This window comes from Camelus bactrianus, chromosome 6 (genome assembly GCF_048773025.1).
Source record: "Camelus bactrianus isolate YW-2024 breed Bactrian camel chromosome 6, ASM4877302v1, whole genome shotgun sequence".
In the NCBI taxonomy this organism is placed as follows: domain Eukaryota; kingdom Metazoa; phylum Chordata; class Mammalia; order Artiodactyla; family Camelidae; genus Camelus; species Camelus bactrianus.
In genome coordinates, this window is record NC_133544.1 from 32176056 (window position 1) to 32199241 (window position 23186).

General features: G+C 54.1%; 1 protein-coding gene across 2 annotated transcripts; it reads left to right on the plus strand.

Moving 5' to 3' along the window:
- The first annotated feature begins 271 nt into the window (after nucleotides 1–271).
- On the plus strand, nucleotides 272–22831 carry RAB15 (RAB15, member RAS oncogene family). Of its 2 annotated transcripts, XM_010962267.3 has the most exons (7): nucleotides 288–604; nucleotides 16427–16487; nucleotides 17298–17358; nucleotides 17818–17895; nucleotides 18549–18638; nucleotides 19882–19947; nucleotides 20128–22831. In XM_010962267.3, the coding sequence occupies exons 1-7, from the start codon at nucleotides 481–483 to the stop codon at nucleotides 20284–20286; spliced, it is 639 nt and encodes a 212-aa protein (XP_010960569.1). In that variant the 5' UTR covers nucleotides 288–480; the 3' UTR covers nucleotides 20287–22831. The 2 variants fall into 2 exon arrangements, with proteins under 2 accessions (XP_074221478.1, XP_010960569.1); XM_074365377.1 differs by lacking the exon at nucleotides 17818–17895 and having other exon boundaries at nucleotides 272–604.
- Nucleotides 22832–23186: the final 355 nt, after the last annotated feature.

The following is a 23186-nucleotide window of genomic DNA, read 5'->3' on the forward strand; positions in this document are numbered from 1 at the left end:
AGAGGTGGGCTGAGTCGGGGCTCATCCCAACTCCCCCGTTCAGAAGGGCTGCAGGAAAACCAAAACGTTACCCGCCCCCATCCTCCGGTGTCCTGGGTCCCGGTACAAAGCCGGCGGGAGGTTCAGGCCCCTGCCCGGACCGCGCACCGTGGGGGCGGGGAGCGCGCACCGGCCCCACCCCGGCTCCCGCGGAGGGGTCGCCTCTCCGGCGCGCGCTCCCCGCCCCCTCTCCGGGCGGTGGCGGCGCAGGGGAAGGGGCGGGCGGGGGCCCGGCTCTCTCCTCCCACCGCGCTCGCGCCGCACCACGCTTCCCGGCACCCAGGGAGCCGCGGCGAGGCGGCGCGGGCCGGCCCCGCTTCCTTCTAGCCGCCCGCGCCGTTCCCGGGCGGGCGCGCGCCGCGATGGTCCCGGTCGAGCGGGGCTGATCCCGCCGCCCGACCGCCCGCCGGCCCGCAGCCCCCGGCCCTCTCCGGACCAGCCATGGCGAAGCAGTACGATGTGCTGTTCCGGCTGCTGCTGATCGGGGACTCCGGGGTGGGCAAGACCTGCCTGCTGTGCCGCTTCACCGACAACGAGTTCCACTCCTCGCACATCTCCACCATCGGTAAGGGGCGGTGGCCGAGGGGGCGCCCCACCCTCTCCGCCGCCGCCACCTGTCAGGGCGGCCCCTACCCCTTCCCCAGGCCGGGAGCCTCAGTCTAGAGGCGGTAGAGCCAGAGGCGAGGGCGAGGGGTAAATCCTGGGGCGAGGGCCCACCGGCGGGTGACTTAAGCCTGTGCTCCTGGAGGTGACAGTCTCCCTGCTGTTGTCCGTGACTAGGGTGGGCGCTCGGGCCTTGCGAAGGGAAGCCTTCCCATAGAAGCCGAGAGAACGGGGTGGTGTAGGCCTGTGGGTATCCCGGGCTGGGGCAGTAAGAATCGTAGCCACGGATATAACATCCCCACACCCCCAGGTGCAGAGGGGGAAGGAAAGGAAAGCTCGTGCTCAGGGAGAGGGGTTCAGGGTGGGGAGCCAAGTCACTGAGTCACTGGGTACCCTCAGTTCAGGGGTGACCCAATGTGGAGAGGAAAGAGGAGGAAGGGAGGGGCCGAAGGGATTGAGTTGACAGGGCACAGTTGTGAAGGTAAGTCACAAGGTGGGCCACCTGGAGGAGGGCATAGATTAGGTGAGAGCCAATGTGCAGATGAAGGGGCACTTACTTACCAGCTCCAGAAATGCAGTCAGCTGAAGCATTTGTTTTGAAGGAGGCTGAGGAGGACGAGGACCAGGAGGATTATTTACCAGGCCAGCGGGTCAGAAAGCAGGCAGGACCCACCTTAGAATACATCTCTTCCATCTGGCAGTGCTGGAGCCTGTGCTCAGAGGGACAAGGCCTGGTGACATCCTGGAAAGGACGGTTATGGAGTCACTTGTTCTGAGAGGGAGTGGGGCCTCCCCTCTGAGAAGTTCTTTCCCTCTTGGCCCCTGAGCAGCCTCCTCCTCTGAGAGGTCTGAGTTGAGGGCATCGCACCCACATCTAGCAGGTTCCCTGATTGATGCCCTTAAGTGGCCTCAGCACTGCCCAGGTCCTGCCCAGGTCCCCTCTCCCCTCAGAAACGGCTTCCACTTGAGACTTCCGCCCTCTCTCACCACTCACACTCCTTGCCGGGAGAGAAGAGGGGACAGGTAGAGCCAGGAAGAACAGAGCCTCGTGGTTAAGAGGCAGTCTTTGTTGTCAGGCAGACTTGGAAACCTCACTTTGAGGCAGTGTGACCTTGAACATCACTTAAGCTTCTGAGCTTTAGTTTCTTAACTGTAGAATTGGAATAATACAGTTCCTGCCTCCCAAGGTGTCGTAAGGATTAAACAAGGTAATGTTTGTAAAAGCACTGAGCACAAAATCAGACACACGGTGAAGCTGGATTCAAGCTGCCTGTTATTACTGTTGTCATCATCATCGCGTTCCTAGGACCTCATTCTCTCTTTGCTTCATTGTCTTTAAGGGACTCAGGGTCAGGAAACATGCATTCATCTTCCTCAGGGGAGCTGTAAGCCTAGCTCCTAGGAGGTGTGGGAGCCTGGGCTGGGCCACTGTTTGCATGAGTGACATCTCAGAGGGATGGGAAGAGTCTGGAGTCCAAGGGAGGTATCCTCTGGGGAAGTCTCAGGGAAGAGGAGATGTTGGGGAAACACCTGGGAGTGGCTGAGGGACCAGATGGGATATGAGGACAGGTGGCAGGCTTGGGAACAAAGGGCAGCAGGTTGGCACTTTCTCTGCGCTGATGGCTGGGTCCACCTTTCCCCAGGAAACTGGACTGTTTAGGACTTTGGATTCCATGAAAGAGAAAGAAACCTGCCTTTCTTCGCACCAGCCTTTTCAAATCTGCCCCCTGGGTTTCTTAAATGCTTTCTTGTTTAAAGCTTCCTGCGGCACTCGTGATTCTGCCTTGTCTTGGGCGTGTTCTTCAACTTTAACATTTAGGAAAAGAGTTGGATGGTCAAGAAAAGCTTTCCCTTCTGTGATACAGAAAGTTTCCCATGGAGGTGGAAGGGGCATCCAGGAGACAAATCAAGGAGCCAAGAAAATGGGTACTACCAAGTCATATTCATTAATTTATCCATTCCAAAAAAAATGTGTATGTCCTGCAGCTGAGCTTGGTGCTGCGACCTGAAGGTAATAGGTGAATAAAACACGTGGTCACCTCTCCCAAGCTGCTCCTTGTCTAAGATGTACTCTTTTACCATCCTGGACATTGGTCTCAGCGCCTTTCCTGGAGCTACTTCTGTGAATGGAGAAAGCAGGGCAGTTACTGCCAAAACAGAGCTCAGATTTTTGGATCATGTCGATGATTCACTGTTTAGGCCACTTACTGTAAAAGCCTGTGACATTCCAGAGGACGGCCTGCAGGGGGTGGTGAGGAGACCTCCCAGGTAGGCAGAGGCATTGACCAGCCCTCTTCTTTCAGTCAGCAGGTGGGCAGGTGGCCCTGAGCTGGGTCTGTGCCACCAGCATTTCTTTTCCATGCAGGTGTGCTGACCCGGAAGGGGGCCCAGGCAGAGGCGGGCAGTCAGTGCTGTAATGCTCTCTGCTATTTTCCCACCTGTTAAACCAGTTAATTCAGCATTCACTACAAAGTACCGTGCCAGGCGTGTTAGAGACAGACTGCAGTCCACCTTTTCCTGCCCACAGAAGCCTGTGATCTAGTTGGGGAAGCTACACAGACAGGCAAAAAAGAGCCTTGGCTACCATAAGAGAATCTAACGGTGAGCACTTGGAGAGCACTCTTCAGACATAGGGGATCGATGATGATCATTATCGTTACTAGGAATGAAGGTATTACATCTGGTGTCAGCAGCTAAATTACGATGGTAGCCGTGCCTGCAGCAGCCCATGAACAGCGAGCGGCCGTGAGCGCTGGTGCCACACGGAGCGCTAGATGGAGGAGGTCGCAGAAGGAGAGGGGCCCTGTGGCCAGGGAGGGGGTGGGGGGGGTGGCAGGAAGGCTCTGGAGGAGGGAAGGCTGAAGCCAGGCCTCGCAGTGTGGGCTGCAGGGGAAGGAGCAGATGGAGTAACAGGAGCAGAGACCACAAAGGTGGGAATTCAGTGGGTGTTCGGGGAACGCTGGGCAGTCTGGCTGGAACAGAAGGGAGTTTCTAGGGGAAGAGGGAGAACAGTCCTCGGTTTATCTCGCTGTCTCCCAGACTGTACTTTAAGTGCCTTGCGGGTGAAACCAAATCTTCTTCCTCTTTGTTTTCATAGTCTTAGGACAGGGCCAGGCACGCCCTCCATAAATGTTAAACTAAGGAATGAATGAGGGGGCGGGCATTGAGGGCCTGGCTGAGGAGGCGGAACTCAGCCTTCAAGGTGGCAACAAGGGTTTCTGAGCGGGGGATGACTGGGTGAAGATGGCACTTAGGGTGTTGGCTGTGGGTGGGGTTGGGCCTTGAGGCAGGGAGACCGGTCAGGGGAGACCAGTGGTAGTATCTGGGTGCGGTGGAGCCTCTCAGCTCGTCCCCTCTCTTCCATCCCTCCCCTTCCTGTAGCACCAACACCGAACTCCACACGTCACCTCTTCTTCTTTTCCCTCCAGAAGTGGGCAGGGGTTCGAACAGATCAACCTGGCAACTTCTGAGAGGGCCTCATGGGGCCTAGGCCGCCTGCCTGGCAGGAGACAACGTCCCATCCTAGTGGACATCTACATGCAGGGACCTTTGGATTCCTTTCTGCTTGGTGGCCACACTGCAGCCAGTCACAAGCCATAGGGCCTGCCCACAAGTTGGTTTTCTCCTTCCATTCCTTGGTCTTCCCTAAGTAGACCTAACACCTGGTCTCAGGACCTTTTTGTCTTAAAGGCCCCCCTCTGGGCTTTGGGAGGCTGTGGACGGTGGCTTTTCCAGTTTGACTGGTTGAACAGCTGTGGCCTCAGGGCTGGTTCCTCAGGCTGGGTTTGCTGCTGCGGTATCATCTTTCTCAGAAGGCTCTCTTTGAACCGGCTCTCTGTCTTCGGCCAGGGCTTGTGGGTAACTCAAGATCTGGGGGAGCGCTGGGGAGGGACCAGGGGGCGAGATGTGACCTGCAGTCCAGCGGCCTAACAAGCATCGGGGCCATTCTTGGGCACTGAGGTCCTGAGGTCTGTGGCCCCCAGACCACAGGGCACAGGGCACCGTGTATGCATGCTGTGTACCCACAGGAGGGTCGGGGGTTGTGCGCCCCACTGTGTTGGGAGACCTCAGCTCCCCCAGCCCGCAGGCAGCCTGTTGCCCAGACCCTGAAGAAAGTAAGGGGAGGTGAGAAGCTGTGAGCAGAACAGAAAGAACACTGACCACAGGCATGAGATCCGTCATGGCCTTCCAGACACTTACTTAATGTCTCTGCACTTAATTTCCACATCTGTAAATTGAAGATAGTAACAGAATCTTCCTCCAAGGTCCTTGTGAAGATTATAGAGGCTAATGGATACAGAACACTTGGCAAAGCCCTCAAAAAAGTGGCAGCGGCTATCATTGTGTTATGATTATTCTTAGCTCACCAGAAGGTGGGAGATTAATAAACTGTCGATATGTGCTTTGAGGCCATCCTGTCCATCACTCCCGCATAGTCATTCAGGCACCGTTTGCGGAGCACTGCCCGCTCTGAGCCAGGCGCCATGCGAGGCGCTTGGGGGACAGCAGTGAGCCACGTGGGAACCGGGCGCCGGCTCCCCTTCCCAGGGAGCACGTGAGGAGGCTCTGGGTTTAATTTCGCTTTTGCTCCCAGTTCCCCCTCACCTTGTCCAGGCAGCACCAAGGGCTGAGAAGGCAGAATGAGTTGGTGAGGACATGCGGAGGCAGAGGAGTGGGGAGAGGGGTGATGGGAGAGACCTCTGCCAGGCCGCTGCTGCACACACCCCCTTCCCAAAGGGTGTGATCCCCGAGAATGGCTCAGAAGCCCTCATTTCGGCTGCTCTGTGTACCTGCACCCCCTGCACAGCTCTGCAGATTCACCCACGGCTTTGAGCACCCTGGTTCCTGCTTTTTCCTCCTCCTTCCCTCCTCCTCCCTGCTCCCCAGAAGGCTTGGTGATGAGCTTTATAACATGAAAGTCGATCTTTGCCCATTACCCTTCTACCCTGATTGCCAGCTCTTCTCAGAGTGCCTTCTTCCGTAATCCAATATTTGCACCCGTTTCCCTGTAAAACTGCCAGTTTTCTGCACAGGCCTCTGACCTCTCCTTGGCTATTCTGCCCCAGGCAGTGTGCTTTGTCAAAGGGCCCACAGAGCTTCCTGGACATTTAATTCCTCCCACTGCTGAGGACAAAAGAACTAATCATCAGTCCTATGTTACAACTGGGAAAACTGAGGCCGGAAAGAAGTGATGACTCACATCTTGCACGCAGGTGACCTCAACTTGAACCATCTCTCTTCCAGTTTCCCCAGACTCTGTTGGGCATGCCCTTGCTCACCCCAGAAGACCATTCCAGAGGCTGCCAAGGAGAACCTCTGTCCTGTGAGCCAAAGCGGAGAGGCGTGTGCCTCCCCACCCCATCTGAGGGCTCTGGGCTGGAGGGACAGTTGTGCCAAGTCTCCTCTTGATATGATGCTCTGGGGAACCGTCAGGGGTCTGTGATTGAGGAGTCTGACCGGGGCACCTCTGGGGCCGAGATCTGAGTGTTGCCCTCATGGTACTATTTTGATAACGTATTTGCGGAGATCTGTGACTGGGACCCGTGATCTACAGAGAACGCTGACTGTTTGCTCCCAAATGTGGGTCATTCCCTGATGGCTTTTCCCTGATGAAACTTTTCTCTCCACAGGATCTTTTCTCCTGGGATATCCTGACTTTAGTCATTCACTCATTTATTCCCTCACTTGCCCACTCATTTATTTTTTTCTTTCATTTATTCACTTTTGTTGAATACTATTTACTGAGTATCTACCTTCTGCCAGGCAATGAGAATATGGCATGAGGAAGATGCTGTTTTGCCCTCTGGGAGCTCACAGTACTGTTGAGGAGTCAGGCATCCAAACAGACAACCAGAATATTATGCAAAAGCGATGTTAGAATGCTCTGGAATCACAGGGGAGTGATAGATTCCTCCTGGGTTGGTTGGCGAAGGCTTCACACTAGAAGTGACATTTGAATGAGGCCTTAAAGACTCAGTAGGGTTGCCCAGGGGATGAGGGTAGGTGGAAAACACCTCACGGCCTGGGGGGCTACTCTTCTGCTGGCCGGCCTGGCTGGTAGTGGCAGGTCATGGTCGTACCAGCTTAAGTTCAACTAGACCCTTGCTGGGAGTTTGCTGTGTGGGCTCTGTGCAAGGGCAGACGCACCTAGAGGCCCTGTCCCCTCCAGAATGTGTGCTCCTGAGGCTGCAGGCCCCAGTCTCTTCTTCCTGGAACCTTCTGCTGCCTGTCAACATGGCCCAGCCTGGAAGAGGCTCAGAGGAGGGCAGAAGAGTGAGTGGTCAGAAGCCTGGCAGGTCTTGGCTGCCTCAGTGGTACCTACTGACCCAGGTCAGGGGCTGCCAGAGCCGGGCAGGGCAGGGTTAACTGGCGCACCCGGTACAGGGCATGGAGGCCCTAAGGGGGCCTGTGCTTGCGGCAGGGGGAAGGGCAAAGGGACGGATGTTTCCTGAATACCTACTCTGGGCACAGGAACGGTGCACTCAACACACGTGAGCCATTCAGAGATCCCATCATACAGTTGGCCTTGCTGGTGTTGGAGAAGTTCCTTGATAGGTTCTTCAGTTAGAGCCTTGGACAAGTTTATATGTACATGTATGTGTGTGCACACACCCCCATGAGAGGGTGGGTGCCCCAGGGAGCCCAGAGGAGGGTGGAGCCTTGCTGAGCTGTCCCTCTTTATAACAGAGGAAAGAGTAATCTGATCCCTCTATTTTTCTCTTCTGAGGAACTGCGAGTTTGACAGAGGTGTGTTCCTGCCTGCGGGACATTTGCTGCTTCCTCGGCCCGGGGCCCTGACCCTTCAGATCTTCTCCCTGCTGCTACCTTCTTGTCATTCAGGCCTCGGCTCAAATGTCATCTCCTTTAAAAGGTCTTCTCTGACCAGCCAATCTAAAGCGGCTTGTGCCCAGATGCCCTCACTCTCTGCTCCATTGTTCTGCTTTTGCCTCAACACTTACCACTCTCTGAAGGGACTAGTTTACTTACTTATTATCTGTTTTCCCACTAGAATGGAAGCTCTCTGAAGACAAGTATTCACTGCTGTGTCTTCTAGTACCTAGCTTAGTTCTTGGCACACAGTAGGCATTCAGTAACAGTTTGAATGAATGAATGAATGACAGAGTGAATGAGTGAATGAATGCATGCATTTTCCTAGAGCATGTTTGCTCTTCCCTGAAGGAAGTTGCAAGTGGTACTGGTTTTGGGGGACTCACAATGAGAACCTCACTGTGTACTCTTGTGTTTGAGACTGTAAGAAGAAGGGAGAGTTCTGCAAGGGCTGAACAATTTCCAGTAGTTTTTAGCTCTTCTGCTCACATACATGTCACAGGAGAAGCTCAGACATAGCAGGGAGCAAGAAAGTGGCTCCCACGATTTGTGCGAGTGGGGTCCTCTTTGGTCAATGCAGAGATGAGGGGTCAGTGACTTAGATTAAGGTCAGTATTGCCTGTAGTTCAAGGTCACTGCTGGTGTCAGGATAGGCATCAGCTCAGCCAGGCTGCTGAAGTGACCCTCCAAGACTCGGGAATAGGAGCTCCTAGGGCTCAGGTGCAGGAGCACACATCCTTTCCAGCATCACGGGGTCCGTGTTTGACTGGGAACCCTTCTGCAGGATAACAGCCCCTCAGGTCCTGGGTCTCCAAAGAGACCTTCAAGATTTGATGTGAAGGTGGTAGGTAGCCTCCAGAGTTGTCCTGGTCCCCATATCACCACTGTCCTTTCACATTGAGGGTGTCCATGTGTCTGTGTATGTGTGTGAGCAGGTGTGGGAATGTGTGCATATGCACGCATGCACACACATCAGTTTGTGTCTTAAAAGAGAAAGGATGCGGGAGGAGGGTATAGCTCAAGTGGTAGGGTGCATGCTTAGCGTCTATGAGGTCCTGAGTTCAATCCCCAGTTCCTCCTCTAACAGTGAATACATAAATAAACCTAATTATCTCCTCCCCCGACCAAAAAAATAGTTAAAAGAAAAAGAAAAGAAAAGAAAGGAGGGTTAGAGTATCATTCTGACATCGCCATTCTTGTGGGTGGGCCTCCGAATCAGGGACTTTGACCTCAGTGCCTGGAGTTAGAAGATCAGGATTCTGTCTGCCTACCAGAGGCCCTGCTTCCTGGCACTCCCAGAGTGAATGCTGCCTAATGTGTTTGCTCAGAGAGCCTGGAGGCAACTTTTCCAGGAGGACAGTCACTCTGCAGTGGGTAAGAGGAAGTCAGTGGCATGCAGCCCAGCAGACAGAAGGAAGGGAGGGGATACCGCAAGTGGCAGGTTTGGGCAGAGACTTGGGCAGAGACGTTCTCCCCCACCCCTCAGCTAACTGGTGTGAGAGACATTTGTGTGCCCTGAGCCTTCATCTGGAATCTTCTCCTGTGCTTGGGTCCCTTAGCTCTCCCTCTGTATTCTTCCCCTCCCTGTTCTTCCCCTCGCTTGTCCCTCAGCTGTGGGGGAAATGGTGTTACTGGTCTCCTGTCTTGCAGAGGGAAGGGGATTACTCTGGTGCCTTGTTTGGGATGGCCGAGTCAGGCGGCCACCTCCCCGCAGAGTCTGAGTTTCCCTAAAGTTTGTTTTGGGGCCGCTCAGGTGACCTCCTGCCCCATCCCACAAGGGCTCCACGTGTCTAGCACATGCTGGTTTCCTGCAGAGGTGGGGCTGGGGCCCTTCTTGAGACTTGGCTTGGTAACTGGAGCCAGCATGGCTCCAGGGATTGGGTGTCTGCCTTGGGTTTCAGGTGTATTAAGTTGTTCCTGTGGTGGCATCTCATTGCTAATGAAAAGGCTCAGGTCGCACTGCTGGGCCTCTGGGCTGTGGTTGATCACAGCGATAATATTTGGCACCCAGAAGAGCTCTGTTTCCACTCGAAGCCTGTGGCACTTGGCAGGCAGGCAGGCTGGCACCTCACATTAACCCATGAGGTGCTGGCCTGAACCCCTCAGCTTTGCCAGAACTGAGGCTGCAGCCAGACTCAGGGTCGTCTGGTTCCCACAGTGGGTGGCATTTTCTCTTTTTGTTGCAACACTCCAGCTTTGTGTGGCTGTCTCCCCTCTCTGCACTACTCTCCACTCCCCTTCCTCTTCCCAACACCAGCCCTTCCTCCTTCCCAGAGCTCTTTTCATTCCCTAAGCTGTGACCCTGGGTTCCCTATTTTCAGCCCCACCCAACACATCCATGGGAGATTGATGGCTTCTTCAGCTAGCATTTAATAAAGCTCTGTGTGCCAGGCTCTGTGTTAAGGGTTTTATACCTTATAAGCCTCAGAAAAATTCTCACATCAGGGATTGCCTCATAGACAATGACAAGAAAGCTCCTCAGTTAAGCGACAGTGTCAGGTCCTGATACACCTGTGATGGTGCGCCCTTACCACACCGGTGGCCTTTGGTCTTCCTGCTGTGTCACCGGCCACGTGGCTGCTGCTCCTTCATCAGCAACATCCCCACCCCATGCCCAGCAACTGCCAGCCCATCACCTGAGCCCTGGCGCACAGTAACGGGGCTGCCGTCAGAGAACTGGAGGACAGGGAGGCCCTGCTTTGGGGGCTGGGGCAGGACAGAGGGACAGGGCAGGAGACTGCTGGCACTCTCTCGACTCCTAAGACCCCAGGGATGAGCTCACTGCCACCCCAGTTTAGCAGTGGAGGTTCCGTGAAGACTGTGGAAAGAAAGGAACAGAGCACATCCAGAGGAATAAGCACTCCATCCCATCACTCTCTGCCTCCAAAGAAAGCCCTGGAAAGCCTGGAGGAAGTGCAGCTCAGGAAACAGAGTGGCAGGGTCACTAACCACACAATTGTGAGGTCAGGGTTTGGTTCCAATCCTGATTTTACTTTAGTAACCTGTGTGTCTTGGGAAAGCAACTTAACCTCTCTTTGCCTTAGTTTCCTCACCTGTAAAATGGGGATGGCAATCCCTGATGTGGGAATTTTTGTGAGGATTATGAGATAAGGTATAAAACCCATAACACAGAGCCTGGCACACAGAGCTTTATTAAATGTTAGCTGAAGAAGCTACCAATCTCCCATGGGGGAGTGGGGTGAGATTAGGGAACCCAGGGTCATGGCTTGGCTAGGCTCAGGGAATGAAAAGAGCTCCAGATGACCCCCAGAGTCTGGCTGCAACCTCAATTCTGGCAAAGCTGAGGGATGCCAGACAGCAGGACACACGCCACTGCTCTTGAGCCATGGGCACCCATCCCCTGGTGCTGTCTGGGGCAGGAGATGCCACTGGTGGCATTGCTGCTTTATACCAGGCACTGTGCTGATATGGAGGCAGAGATTTTTTAAACAAACAATTTTATCAAATACAGAATATATTCTCTGCCCCTTAGGTACCTACATCTAGTAGGGGTACAAGACAAAAAGTAGGAGGCAGCAAGGAGCATCGTTTTGGAAGCCTTCCTCCCAGCCCTAAGCTGAAATGTCTGCCACCAGCGGGGGAGCTGTTAGGCAGCAGTGGGCAAGCACAGGCTGAGAATTTTCAGGCATCCTGAGGCACACTCTAAGGAAAGGGGCTGTGTTAGAAGGACACCTGTGGGCTGAAACCTGGGGTCTGATATGGACTGGTGGCTGTGCTGGGACCCACACCCCCAGCCCCCACTCTGCACATCTGTCTGCCTCCGGCTCCTCTCGGAACCCACTGGCCAGTTCCCTCCGCACCATCTGGAGGGAACTGCTTTGATCAGCTAAGCTAATTCCTCCTGCCCCTGTTGGCCAGGTCAGCCTGTGGGTCACCAGCAAGCCCGTGGATGGGCCTCCTTTGGGTCAGATGTCCACCCTGACCAGTTCCAGCCAGAAAGGGACCCTGGGTGTGGCAGACACCATGGCTGATGTATCTGAGGTGCTGTGAACAAATGCTGAGCTGCTTTGGGCACATGGTTGGGAGAGGGCCTCCTCCTCTTTACTTTCTCCTCCCAGGGCTCCAAGGTGTCTAAGGACCTCTGCCGGAGCGGTGAGGAGGGGGCTGCTTGTTTACTACCATCTGCGGGTTCTCCATGTCTGGGAAAGGAAGTCGGCCCCCTTGAATGGGCACCGAGGTGGCGCTGTCCAGTGTGATGCACCTGGCTTAGTGGAATCATGAACTCTCAAGGAGCAGGGGGGTCCCTGAACATAGGTGCTGGTGGGCTTGCTCCATGTGTGCCTGCTGCCTCACTTATAGACGCCTTGTAATACCTGAACAGGTGTGGGGATGGCAGGGGCATGGCAGAAAATACAGTAAGGTTCTGCAGCCTCAGGGCACTGAGAAGCCGCTGGTGAGCGAGGAGTGCCCTGGGTAGGCTTTAAGGGACCCGTCTGCAGTTCTGACTCAGCCATAGGGTGTGGGAACAGGATTAAGTTACTTGACCTCTCTGTGCCTCACAATAATAATCCCTGCTCCTACCACCTTTGTAGGGCGTGAGGGCCGGCACGTGGGTTCCCTAGCTAGGGGGTGTTCTATGATGATAAGTCGTATGAGGAGCCTGGGGTGTGAGGAGCCTGGGGTGTGGTTCTGTCTCAAGATGGCTAGACAGCAGTTCCCAAACGGTAGCATGCCTGGGCTGGCGTAGGTCTGGGTGGGCCTGAGCATCTGCATTTCTAACAAGCTCCCTGATGATGTCGAAGCTGCTGGTCTCTGGACAAGCGAAGGCAGAGGAGTAGCAAGGACTAGACTGTGCAGTCCTTCCTACATCAAGGATTTTCTGGGCTTGTTTCTGGGCTCCTCCCTAGGAAGTCTATTAAGCAGAGAAAAGGTAGGAGTGAGAGAAATATCTCCTATCGTGTGTCAGGAGCTGCATGTACATTGTCTAATTTATAGGAGGCCAGAGGTATTCTCATTCTATAGCTAAGCAAATTGAGGCTCAGAGAAGTTGAGAGTTCCCCAAAGTCACACAGCAAATGCCAGAATCAGGATTTGGACCCAGGTCTTTCTGACTACAGTGCCAATGGATGGCTCTTCCACTAAATTAGAACCTTAAGACTTTCCTCTATCTGAAACTCACTTATGGTCCTGTTAACAATACAGGTTTCAGGGCCTCACTCTCAAATTCTGGTTCATTAGGTCTAGGAAAGTCAAAGTAGTACCATTAAAAAAAAAAAAAAGCACCCCAGGTGATTCTAAAGCTGAGCATCTGCAGAGAGAGCACCCCTGGAGAATCAGAACACTCCCATGATGCCTCACTTGACGCTTCACGTGCAAAACCTTAGTCCAGATGTAATTCTCCAACCTCAACATGTATTAGAGTTACGTGGAGAGCTTGTTAAAACAGATTCCTGGCCACCCCACACCCGCCCAGAGTTTTGGATTCTGTAGATCTGAGGTGGGCCCAAGACTTTGCATTTCCAACAAGCTGTGGCTGGTGAAGATGCTGCAGGTCTGGGGACCACACTTTGAGACCCACTGTCCCGAGACGCCTGCTGTCAAAAGTGTGATCCGTGGACCAGTAATACCAGCCTCAGCCAGAGGCTGGTGCAGCATCTCAGGCCTCATCTCATGCTGAGTCAGAATCTGTACTTTAACACAGTCCCCACATGATTTGCCTGCACCTTAAAGTTTGTGAAGTGCTGCCTTAGGGGAGCCAGAGTGAGAGCACACTGGGGGTGGAGGTAAATGAACAATCTCTATTTTTCCTGGAGAGTCTGAAGATGCAACAGAGAGGGGCGAATCCATTAGGATGTGCACCCAGAGGGGCTGACAGCTGAGAGTGAGACTTGAAAGGAGAGAGGACTCTTCCGCAGGGATGGTAGAGATGATGGGACAATTCTAAGGACATGAGGTGGGCCTCAGAGGAAAGGCTTCATCAGGCAGCTGTCACCTTGCCCGTGAGACAGTGATCAGGTATTCTCTTGAATGCTTTCAGCGGTGGGGGGGCGCTGCACTGGGACTGAGCCCTGCAGTGGGGAGGGCAGGGCGTGAGGAGTGTGGTGGGTGAACACACGTCGAGTAAATGGCTTCTGAGCAGCTGTGAGGCCCAGCTGAGGGGAGAAAGCCTGAGTCTCCAGGTGACTAGAGCAGGCCAGTGTTTGACTGCCCTGCAGTGCTCGGCAGCGGGAAAAACCAAGAGCCACGCAGGGAGGGGGAAGAGGCCACGGGTGGGCACGGGGGCCGATGGAGGTGGACACGGTAGAAGGTGCAGGGTGTGTGGGAGCAGAGTAGAGGAACAGATCCCACTAGAGAAGACCCTTGGGCTGTTACTTTTTCAATTTAAAAAGGAGGGGAGTGTGTGGGAGAGGAAAGTCCCTCAGAAGGCATAGACTTTCTGTTTCTTCCTTAGTGCAGGTCAAGAGCCAGCACTGAAGTACTTTACTTCTCAGCGATGTGACAACAAATTTTATCGGTGGTCAGAAGGGCCTAGGTTCCAAGATGGCAGGGTTTGAGGGGTGCTGTGAGCCCCCAGAATTCCCCAGCGTGGTTCCTGGCCACACAGCTAAGAAGTGAGGGAAGAGGGAAGGAATCCAAGCCCAGCGCTCACTCCCAGGGCGGCTCCCTGTCTTGTCAGCCCTGCCTCTCCTAAGACTCGCCTTCATTCTCAAGGAGAGTTCCCCTGATGTTGGGGGCTCCTTCCCTGCTGAGCCCTTCTCCACACAGAAACAGGAAGCCAAGCGCAGTTAAGGCGTCTGTGCCTAGTTAACACACAGCCCTCCACGCATTCCCCCAGGCACACAGCGAGTGCTCTGCCATCAAACAGGCCTCTGCTACCTGCTGTGCTGGCCTTCAGCTAATTATCTTACCTCCCTGGGCCTTTGTTCTCTTCCCAGTAAGCCTGTAAGGGCAGGGACCATCTGTCTTTTTGGCCACTCCCTCTACACCTAGCACTGTGCAGGGCACAAAGTAAGTTTCCATAGAAGTTTGTGGGATAAAGGAAATAGATCCCTTTCTCTCATCCTACCCCCCACTCCTTGTGACCACTTTGTACATGGCACTGTCCTTGACTGGGCTTGCTGGGCTGGTATGAGGATAAGCTGAGTTTATTATAAAATGAACAGAATTGCTGGTTCTCCTGGGAAGAAGGTACTGTGCCAGGAAAGAACAAAGCTTTCTTCATTCCCTTCTATGTCAGGTATTGGGGAGAAGCAAATTCTTGACAACTGTTTGCCTAGTAGGGCTTGGGCACGCCACTGCCCCCACAAGGCCAGGTGCGCCCTCCTTCCTTCACCCTCCACTTTGTCACTTTCTCGGCACCCTCGGGAAAATGGCTGCCAGACGTTGCCCATTTGGAAAAGTACAGCTCACTAGGTGTGAATCGTCTGGGGCAGGTGAAAAGTGATTCATGTCTGACCAACTCGATTTAGTTCAGGTTGTCCAGTCTGAATCTCTTTCTTCTTTCTAATTAAATGATGATTGGTCTTGATGGCAAGAGGGAAGAGTCTGAATTTAATCTGTATTCGTAGAAAGATGGGGACAGGATGAATAAGGGGGCCAGTATTCCTGTCTGCAAAGAACTAACGCCGAGGTGGGATGGCAGCGGTGCTGGGGATTCTGCATCTTTGAGGGGACAGGGGTGCTGTGCTGTGCAGCCTGGGGACTTTGGTCCAGAACTCAGCCTTCACATGTTCCTTTTCGAACACTGGTTAATGATGCCCATTCCTGACTTGTCTCCAGGGAGTGCACGAGCACAGAAGCTTAATTAACTTACTAGACACAGCTCTTGAATCACTGGGCACAGCACCTAGGCGCAGTTGGGGCTGGGGAGAGGCACCTCGTCTCTCTGTCATCACTTGGATTCAAGCCTGTGTGCTGCTGCTGGTGCCGACTTCTTTTGCTGCAAAATTCCCCAGATATGTTTCTGCCCTGGGCTGGCTCACCAGATCCCTTACGTTTACTATGTCTTAAGGCAGCTTAGCTCCTCCAGCCCCTGGGCATGTGAGCCTGAGAACCCTGTGTCCACTCTCCCTCTCCCAGTGACACGCTGTGCCACTGCCTCTTCCTGTGGTCACTGGCAGTCACCCACAAGCACCCACTGTGGACCAGGGCTGTACTCGGTATAGTGATAGCTGGGATCGACTGAATGTCCCCTAGGTACCAGGCACTGTATCTCATTTGGTTTTCTCAGTAACCCTCTGAAATGACTGGTAATGTCCCCATTTTACTGATGAGGAAATGGAGGCTCAGAGAAGCAAGGTGCCCAAGGTTTTAGCTATGAGTTAAGGTGGCCAGAGTGAGGATTCAAGCTCAGGCCTGACTTCAAAGCCCATGTTCCTAGTAAACAATGCTTCTGACGGTAAACGGTGCCTGGTCAACAACAGACCCACTAGGCTGTCTCCTTGGTGGGCCTCTGCTCAGTACTGAGGACTTCATACACACTGAGGGCTGAAACAGTCCTCCTCTCTCACCAGGGTTTGTGTACCTTCCCCACATTCACGATGGTGCCATAACCCCTCCTGGTTCTAATCAGGCTGAGAGAAAAAACCCAGGAGAATGAAGGGGAGTGCTGCTCTTAGGGATTAGAGTTCCAGGAGGGATAAATACAGGCGGTTCTCTGTAGCAATATAAACAGTAAGGCGTCACACGTGAGTAGAGTGAGACACATTTTGGGGCTGAGCGAGGTAGTGATGGAGGAGATTCCCCCATATTCGCTTCCTCTGGGCCCCAAGCTCTTCAACTCCTGGCTGCTTGCAGCTCAAGGAGGAATGGACACCCCATTCAAAGTCCTGGACACTCCTGAGGGTCAGTGTTTGGTTCAAGAAGGCCCTTACCTTGTGCCAGCTTTCTGCCAAATTAAACCAAAAGGAGACCCTTCAAGTGTGCATGCCCTGGACCATACTTCACTTCTCAGCAGGTAACCTTCCTAACTTTCTTGTTTTCTGCCTTTCCCCAGGTGTTGACTTTAAGATGAAGACCATAGAGGTAGACGGCATCAAAGTGCGGATACAGATTTGGTGAGTTTGGTAGGAGGGGGAGGACCCTGGGCTGCTCCCTAGCTGCCACTGCCATGTGCAGAACCCAAAGGCTTCATCTGGAGTAGCTGGCCACTTCTTCGATGGAGAGAAGCTGAAGTCTTAAACCCTTATCCTCTGCTCCCATAAGCCTTAATCTCTCATCTCTTTCTTAGCAAACTTTATGGGAGTGACCACAAGACACCAAAAAGCAGGAATTAGAAGGAATTGGCAAACTAAGCACTGTGGGTTTGTCTTAGAATAAGGCTCTTCTCTCCAGCTGTGCTGCACTGCACTGCGGTAGGATGAGAAGGAGGGAGGGCTACACCCCACCCTTAGGGGGAGAGTTCCTGGCCAGAGTGCCTTACCACAGCACAGTGCAGTTCCCACAAACAGCCACAGGGGGCCGCTGTGGCCCTCTGGCCTGGCGCTCTTTGAAGCACTACCTTTCCAGACTTTGGAGCAGCCTCCCATTTTCAGGGGTATTAGGTGCTGCCTTCAGAGGTCCCAGAAGGACTGGAGGCGGAGCAGTCCAACCAGTCTGGACACAGTGACCAAATCCTAGAGACAGTTACCCAAGCCCAGTTAATGGTTGTGGCTCCTGGTACAGATACGGTTGACAAGGCCCCACCAGCCCTGTCAGCACCAATGACTCCGTCAGAGTCAGATATGTTTGGATTCCTTTAGGGACCAAAGCTCCACTGATTTTTCACCCTGCAGCTCTCTAGATTTTCCTGCAAAGGCACAGGGTCTCCCAGCTCATACTCCTCCCCTCCTCCCCTGCTCTTCTGAAGGACTGGCTTTCTGTTGCAGGGACACGGCGGGGCAGGAGAGATATCAGACCATCACAAAGCAGTACTATCGACGGGCCCAGGTGAGCCACCATTTTCAGGGTTTAGAGGGGGGATGCTGCCACCCACACTCCTGGCTCTGGGTGTTTGAGATATTTGTGCCACTGCTCCCCATATAGGGCCCTCAGATTGCCTGCTGGGGAAGGGGGGCCTCAGGGCAGTCTTTCATTGATCATTCATCAGTCGCTCTCTGAGTACTTCAACTTCCACCCAACACCCAACACCCCAGACCAAAGGCCCAAGTCAAAGTGGGGTGCCCTCCTGCCTAAGAGAGTTCTCCGATGAGCCTAGGAAGCAGTGGCTTTGGGGGTCTGAGAGAGAAGGAGACTTTTCTGGGAGCTGAGGGATCTTCATTATGCTAAGCACGGAGCAGGGAGATTGGGACCCAGCATTTAAGGTACCACCCCCGCTTCTGGCCCAATGACTGTGTGCTATCTCTGTGTGCACTACCTCCTCCATCTCTCTCTCCTTCTCTCTCTCAGGGAATATTTTTAGTCTATGACATTAGCAGCGAGCGCTCTTACCAGCACATCATGAAGTGGGTCAGTGATGTGGATGAGGTAGGAGATGCTGCCTCACGGTGGGGGTGGGGGAAGGGCCCCTCAGAGGGGAGAGCAAAGCGAGGGCCAGATGGGAAGCACTGAAGCTCTCAGGGTTGGTGAGCCTTGCCTTCTTCAGCCCCGGATGAAGACCTATGGGTAAGAGGTGGGGAGGGAGCCCAGGCTGCCATGCCCTCTGTGCTCTGTCCCCTGCCAGGCCGCCATGGCTGTGTCTTCCCCAGAAACAATTTGGGACAAAGCCAACCCCATGAACAGCTTCCTTCCTGAAATCTCAGGACAAGGAGGAACTGTGACACTGGGCTTCCAGTCCTGGCTCTGCCACAATAGCTGCAGAGCCTCGGGCAAGCCGTTTGAACTAAGTCCCTACTTCGTCCTCTGGAGAATGAGGGCTTGGACTTAAGTCCAGTGTCCTTTCCAGCTCAGGTACCAGTTGTCCAACCCAAGGAAGCACTAGTGTCCTGTACCCCCTTGACACCCCTCTGGGACCCCTAGGGTCAGCCATGGTACCTGGGGAGCCTGGCACCTGCATGCAGTCAGCCGGCTCCATCCCTTGGGCTCTTAACTTTGGTGCTGCTGTGGAGGCCAGTGTAGACTGTACAGTGGGGAGATGGGAGAGAAAGGCAGCACTCACGGGCACTGTCCTTTGTCCCTAGTACGCGCCAGAAGGTGTCCAGAAGATCCTTATAGGGAATAAGGCCGACGAAGAGCAGAAACGGCAGGTGGGAAGAGAGCAAGGGCAGCAGGTAAGTGGGAGTGAGCTGGCCAGATCCATCCCTCAGGTTTTCCACTGTCTTCCAGGGCCAGTCCTGAGAGCTGGGACCCAGGATTCTGTCACTGTCATCAGGAACCCCCACCCCTCCCACTGGAGCCTGAGGCACTGGATGGTTTGCCGTCCTTGAAAGTTTGTCCTTCAGTACAGTGAATTGGGGTCCATCCAGAAACAGAGAACTCTCCCAGCTCTAAGTCCTCCAAAGCAGGATTACCTCTGCTTAAAAGCCCATCCTGGTTAGTGAGGAGGAAGGACTTCAAGTTGCTGACATCTTCTCTGGCAGCATCCAAGCATAGCTTCCATCTTACAGTCACCCCACCCCCTCCACACCCACTCCTTGTCCTCCTTACACCTGGAAAGGTACAAAGGGAAATGAGGAAATGAGGGGCCCACGGTCAGAGAAGCCATGGGGCAGGGAGGGTGGGGGGATGGTGCTGAGGTAATGTCCAATCACACAGGGAGACCGTCCTCCCAGAAAACCGAAAGAAAGATGGGTACTACTGAGGCCAGAGTCGTCCACTTACTCCGAGGGACCAAAGAGCTCTTCTCTCCCTCTTCAGTCCATAACATCCCACGAGCACTTAAAATACATTTGTTTTTCAGTATAAAAGAATAATACATGGTCATTGAAAAAACTGAAAATAGAAGCCAATCCCTACTGGAGTATTACTCTTTTTATTGAGTACATACAGCATCGTACTGTGGCCCTTTGCCAAGCCAGTGCTCTGAGATGCATGACCTCATTCGGTCCTTCCACAACCTGGTCAATAGGCACCGTCATCCCCCTTTAGCAGATGATGAAACTGGGGCGTAGGGAGAATAAAGAACTTGTCCAAGATCATACAGCTCTTAGGTGGCAGCACTGGTATTCCAGTCTGGGTCTTTTTGGCCTCAAAGTCTGTTTTTCATTAAGGTGCCACAACATTTTGGTGTCGTTGTCACCTGATGTATTGTGTGTGTGTGTGTTGGATGTATATGTGTGTGTGCCTATGTGTAGGTGGGTGGAGGTGAGGGGTGTATTTGTGGAGCATCTTCTCCATTCTCTGCTAGCCTGTGGCTTAGAAGGAGTTCCCAATCTTAACTGAGAAGTTATCCACTCTGAGAAATTGTCATGACACAGCGCAGGCCATGAACACAGTGGCAGGAGGATGCGCCAGGTGCTGTGGGCACCTCCCTTCCCCTACTGACTCCCTTTCAGGAATGTTCTTCTCTTGCAGCTGGCTAAAGAGTATGGCATGGACTTTTACGAAACAAGTGCCTGCACCAACCTCAACATTAAAGAGGTGAGCGCTCGGCAGCCCCGCTGCCCTTTCTCTTGGGCCGAGTCCAGCAGAGGGGGGAGGCGAGTGGAGAAGGCGGCAGACAGGAGCCCAGGTCAGATAAGAGCTGCCCCTCGGGCAGTCACGGGGATGCCGGGGGAAGAAGAGGAGACCCCAGAGTAACTGTGCTCCTTGGTTTCCCAGTCCTTCACACGTCTGACGGAGCTGGTGCTGCAGGCCCACAGGAAGGAGCTGGAAGGTCTGCGGACACATGCCAGCAATGAGCTGGCCCTGGCAGAGCTGGAGGAGGATGAGGGCAAACCAGAGGGCCCAGGGAACTCTTCAAAAACCTGCTGGTGCTGAGGGTCCCACATAGAGCACCCGCACAATCCCTTCTCCCCTCTGGAGGCCGCGGGCACCCAGGGCGTCTGGGCTTTGATCCCTCTCCCCTCCTCCGGGTGACCCTGTGGAATATCCGTCGCTGCTCCTCCCCCTGCCTGGCCCCGAGAGCAGCTCTGCTGTCCTGTCCGAGCAGCCTCGCCCTCAGCCCCCCAACCCCGGGGAGGATCCTGCAGCCTGGTTCCCCAGCCATGGGCCAGCTGTGAGCCCCTGATGGGCTCCAAGCACGGGCTCACTGCCCCGAGCTCCCCCGACAATGGCCGAGTCTGGCATCAAGGCCAGTATCAGGCTCCTTCTCTCTCAGTGCATCTTGTCTCCTGTCCGCTTTTTCTCGCTTCTTCCCACTTCCCATTCTCTAACCCTTCCCCTCCAGTGTGTGGTGTGTTTGTACCAGAGCCCCTCATCCCCTCTCCCCACGTGTCTCATATGGCCGCCAGTGCAGCGCCTGCCCAAGGGAGCGGACTCAGGCTCAGGGGGATGTTCCATGCTCTGCTCCCGGGAGAACCCTGCCCTGCTTTGTGGGAGCTTCTTCCTGTCCTCCCTCCCCACTGCCTTGTCTTGTGCCATGGGTCTGCCTTCCCATGACCCAGGAAGGAGGAATGTCAAGGGAGGAAGTAAACCCCCAACTGGTGGTCCCGCGCCTGGGGCTGTCCTACCTCCCTGCCCCAGCGTCAGCCTTGCTTGGCTGCTGCCCACCTGCCTCTTGGGGGAACTGAGCTCCAAGGCAGGTGCTTCAGAGAAAAAAAAAAATGATGCAGGGTGGCAGGGATAAAAAATCACCTTCATTCTCTACCTCCCGTGCAGCATGTACACAATTTCTCACACCCCCCTACCCCCGGCCCAGGCTCCCAAATTTAAAGATGTGGACCAAGGCTCCAGGGCACTGTAGGGGCGAGGAGACCCCCGAGGCTGACCACATACTCCAGAAAGGAGAATGTTTGGAAATGAAGGACCGGCTCCTGTATATCAGGTTAAGAGCCAGGGACAGTAGGCTGGGGTAGCAGTTTGCAAACGAGAGGAGAATTCAGCGCGGTGGGGCTTCCTGGCCCCATCTCCCACTTCTTGTGTAAGAAGGGCGTTTCCCACCACCCTGGCCGGTGAGGCGACAGAGCCAGGCTGGCGGTCTTTCACTAAGCCTAGCCTTCAACTCTCGAGGTTTTCCCGAGACCCAGAGTTCTCAGAAGAAGGGCAGGGAGCTCACGGGCAGAAAGCAAGCAAGCCCTGGAGAAGCATGCTTGGTGCTGTTCCCTTCAGCCTTCAGGGCCAAGTGCTCATCTTGCCCCTTTAGCTTCTGAGTCAGAGGTTTGAGGGCTTGCCAGCTGTACTGTGGCTACAGGTGGCTACAGAGGGAAGCAGACTCCCTCCTCCAGGGCTTTTGTTCAGGAAGAAGTTTCTTTAACCCCAGATGGTCCAAGAGTAGCTTGAAGGAAGGAACCTAGTAGGGCTCTTCCCCACCTTCCCAAGATGGGAGAAGCCTAGGGAGCAGGATCAGTCTTAAGCTGCATTGCGTGGCTGGTGCTAGAGCAAAGCAAAGAATTGGGCATCGAACATTCACCAGCTGAGGACCAAAATCCAGGACACACACATTTGAAGGATTAAGAGCCCCACTTCTTTACTCCTCCAAATAAAGGGTGGGGGTTGAAATCACCAAACCTTTCCTCCTGACTCTTACCTAATCAGGAGAGAGCAGGAGAGGGTAACTCAGGACATAGAAACGGGATAGGTTAGCATAGTGGAAGGAAAAGGAAGGCAGGAATAGTTTATAAATAGTCAGCTAATGAGAAATTTAGAAAACTGACTCTTTAGGATGAAGTCACAACCGGGCTGAGGATGCTTGAGGACTGACTCCTCGCGTATCAAGACATATGCAGCATCACACTGGGGTGGGGAGATTGGCAGTGCCAACACTCAGTGTCCCCACACTGAGTGTGCCCTCAGCCAGGGACCTGAGGAAGGGGAAGTTATACTGGGCATTGGCTCCAACCTGTGGATCAATATTGCCACTTTCCCTGAAGATCAGGCAGAGCACCATTTCTCTCCTAGCCCCCTCAGGAAAGAGGGACTATGTTTTTACTGTACCCTTGGGGTTCTGGAAGGGAAAACTGGGATTGGGGTTTTATGGCCTGATATGCCCCATCCACAAGGGCCACAGCTGGGGACACATGAGGGCAGGAGGAGGGTTGGGATTTGAGGGTGCAGCTCCGCTCACCAGGTGCCAGAGTTGGCTTCTCACCCCTAAACTCATCCAGTCCAGGAGGTGGCCTGGGACCTGGCCTTAGGCCCGGACTGTTGAGCAGGCGCTCTTGCCTGTTGACTCCTCACCACCTCCGCACCTGCTGTCTTGAGACTCAGCGCAGCCCCGGGCACTGCACCTGCTCCTGAGCCCCACCATCTCCCTGTGACGGGTGAACTTTGTGTACTGTGTCTCGGGTCCAGTATACGAATTGTAAGCAGGGTTCATCTATTTTAAACACAGATGTTTACAAAATAAAGAATATTTCAAACCACAGGTGTGCTTGCCTGTATTAGTCCCTGGGAGTAGGTCTCACTTGGACACCAGCAGTTCAGGGGGCAGGGAGAGGCAGTGCTGGTGGAGGAGGCTCTGAAACCCTAAAGCAGGAGCAGTAGAAAGACAATGGGAAGCAGCAGGCATTGTACCTTTCCTTTTGTACCTTTTCCTTTTGTACCTTTCCTAACACCACCTGCAGGGGAGCCCCAAGCAAAGCTCCATTGCTCTGCGGCAGGGTCACGTTGCAGAAGATCAAGGAAAGTCATTATGGGGATGCTGAATATCTATGTCTGAGGGTGTCTTTAAAGCCAAGAAGGTTCTCATCTGCCTAGAATGGAACAGGAACAGTTCTTGA

What these genes read in the sequence shown, in the direction of transcription:
- RAB15 (XM_010962267.3), top strand. Translation starts at nt 481, where the DNA reads ATGGCGAAGCAGTACGATGTGCTGTTCCGGCTGCTGCTGATCGGGGAC. An exon ending in AGTACTATCGACGGGCCCAG is followed by an intron (nt 17,359 to 17,817) that starts GTGAGCCACCAT and finishes TCTCTCTCTCAG; the next exon opens with GGAATATTTTTAGTCTATGA. An exon ending in GGGTCAGTGATGTGGATGAG is followed by an intron (nt 17,896 to 18,548) that starts GTAGGAGATGCT and finishes CTTTGTCCCTAG; the next exon opens with TACGCGCCAGAAGGTGTCCA.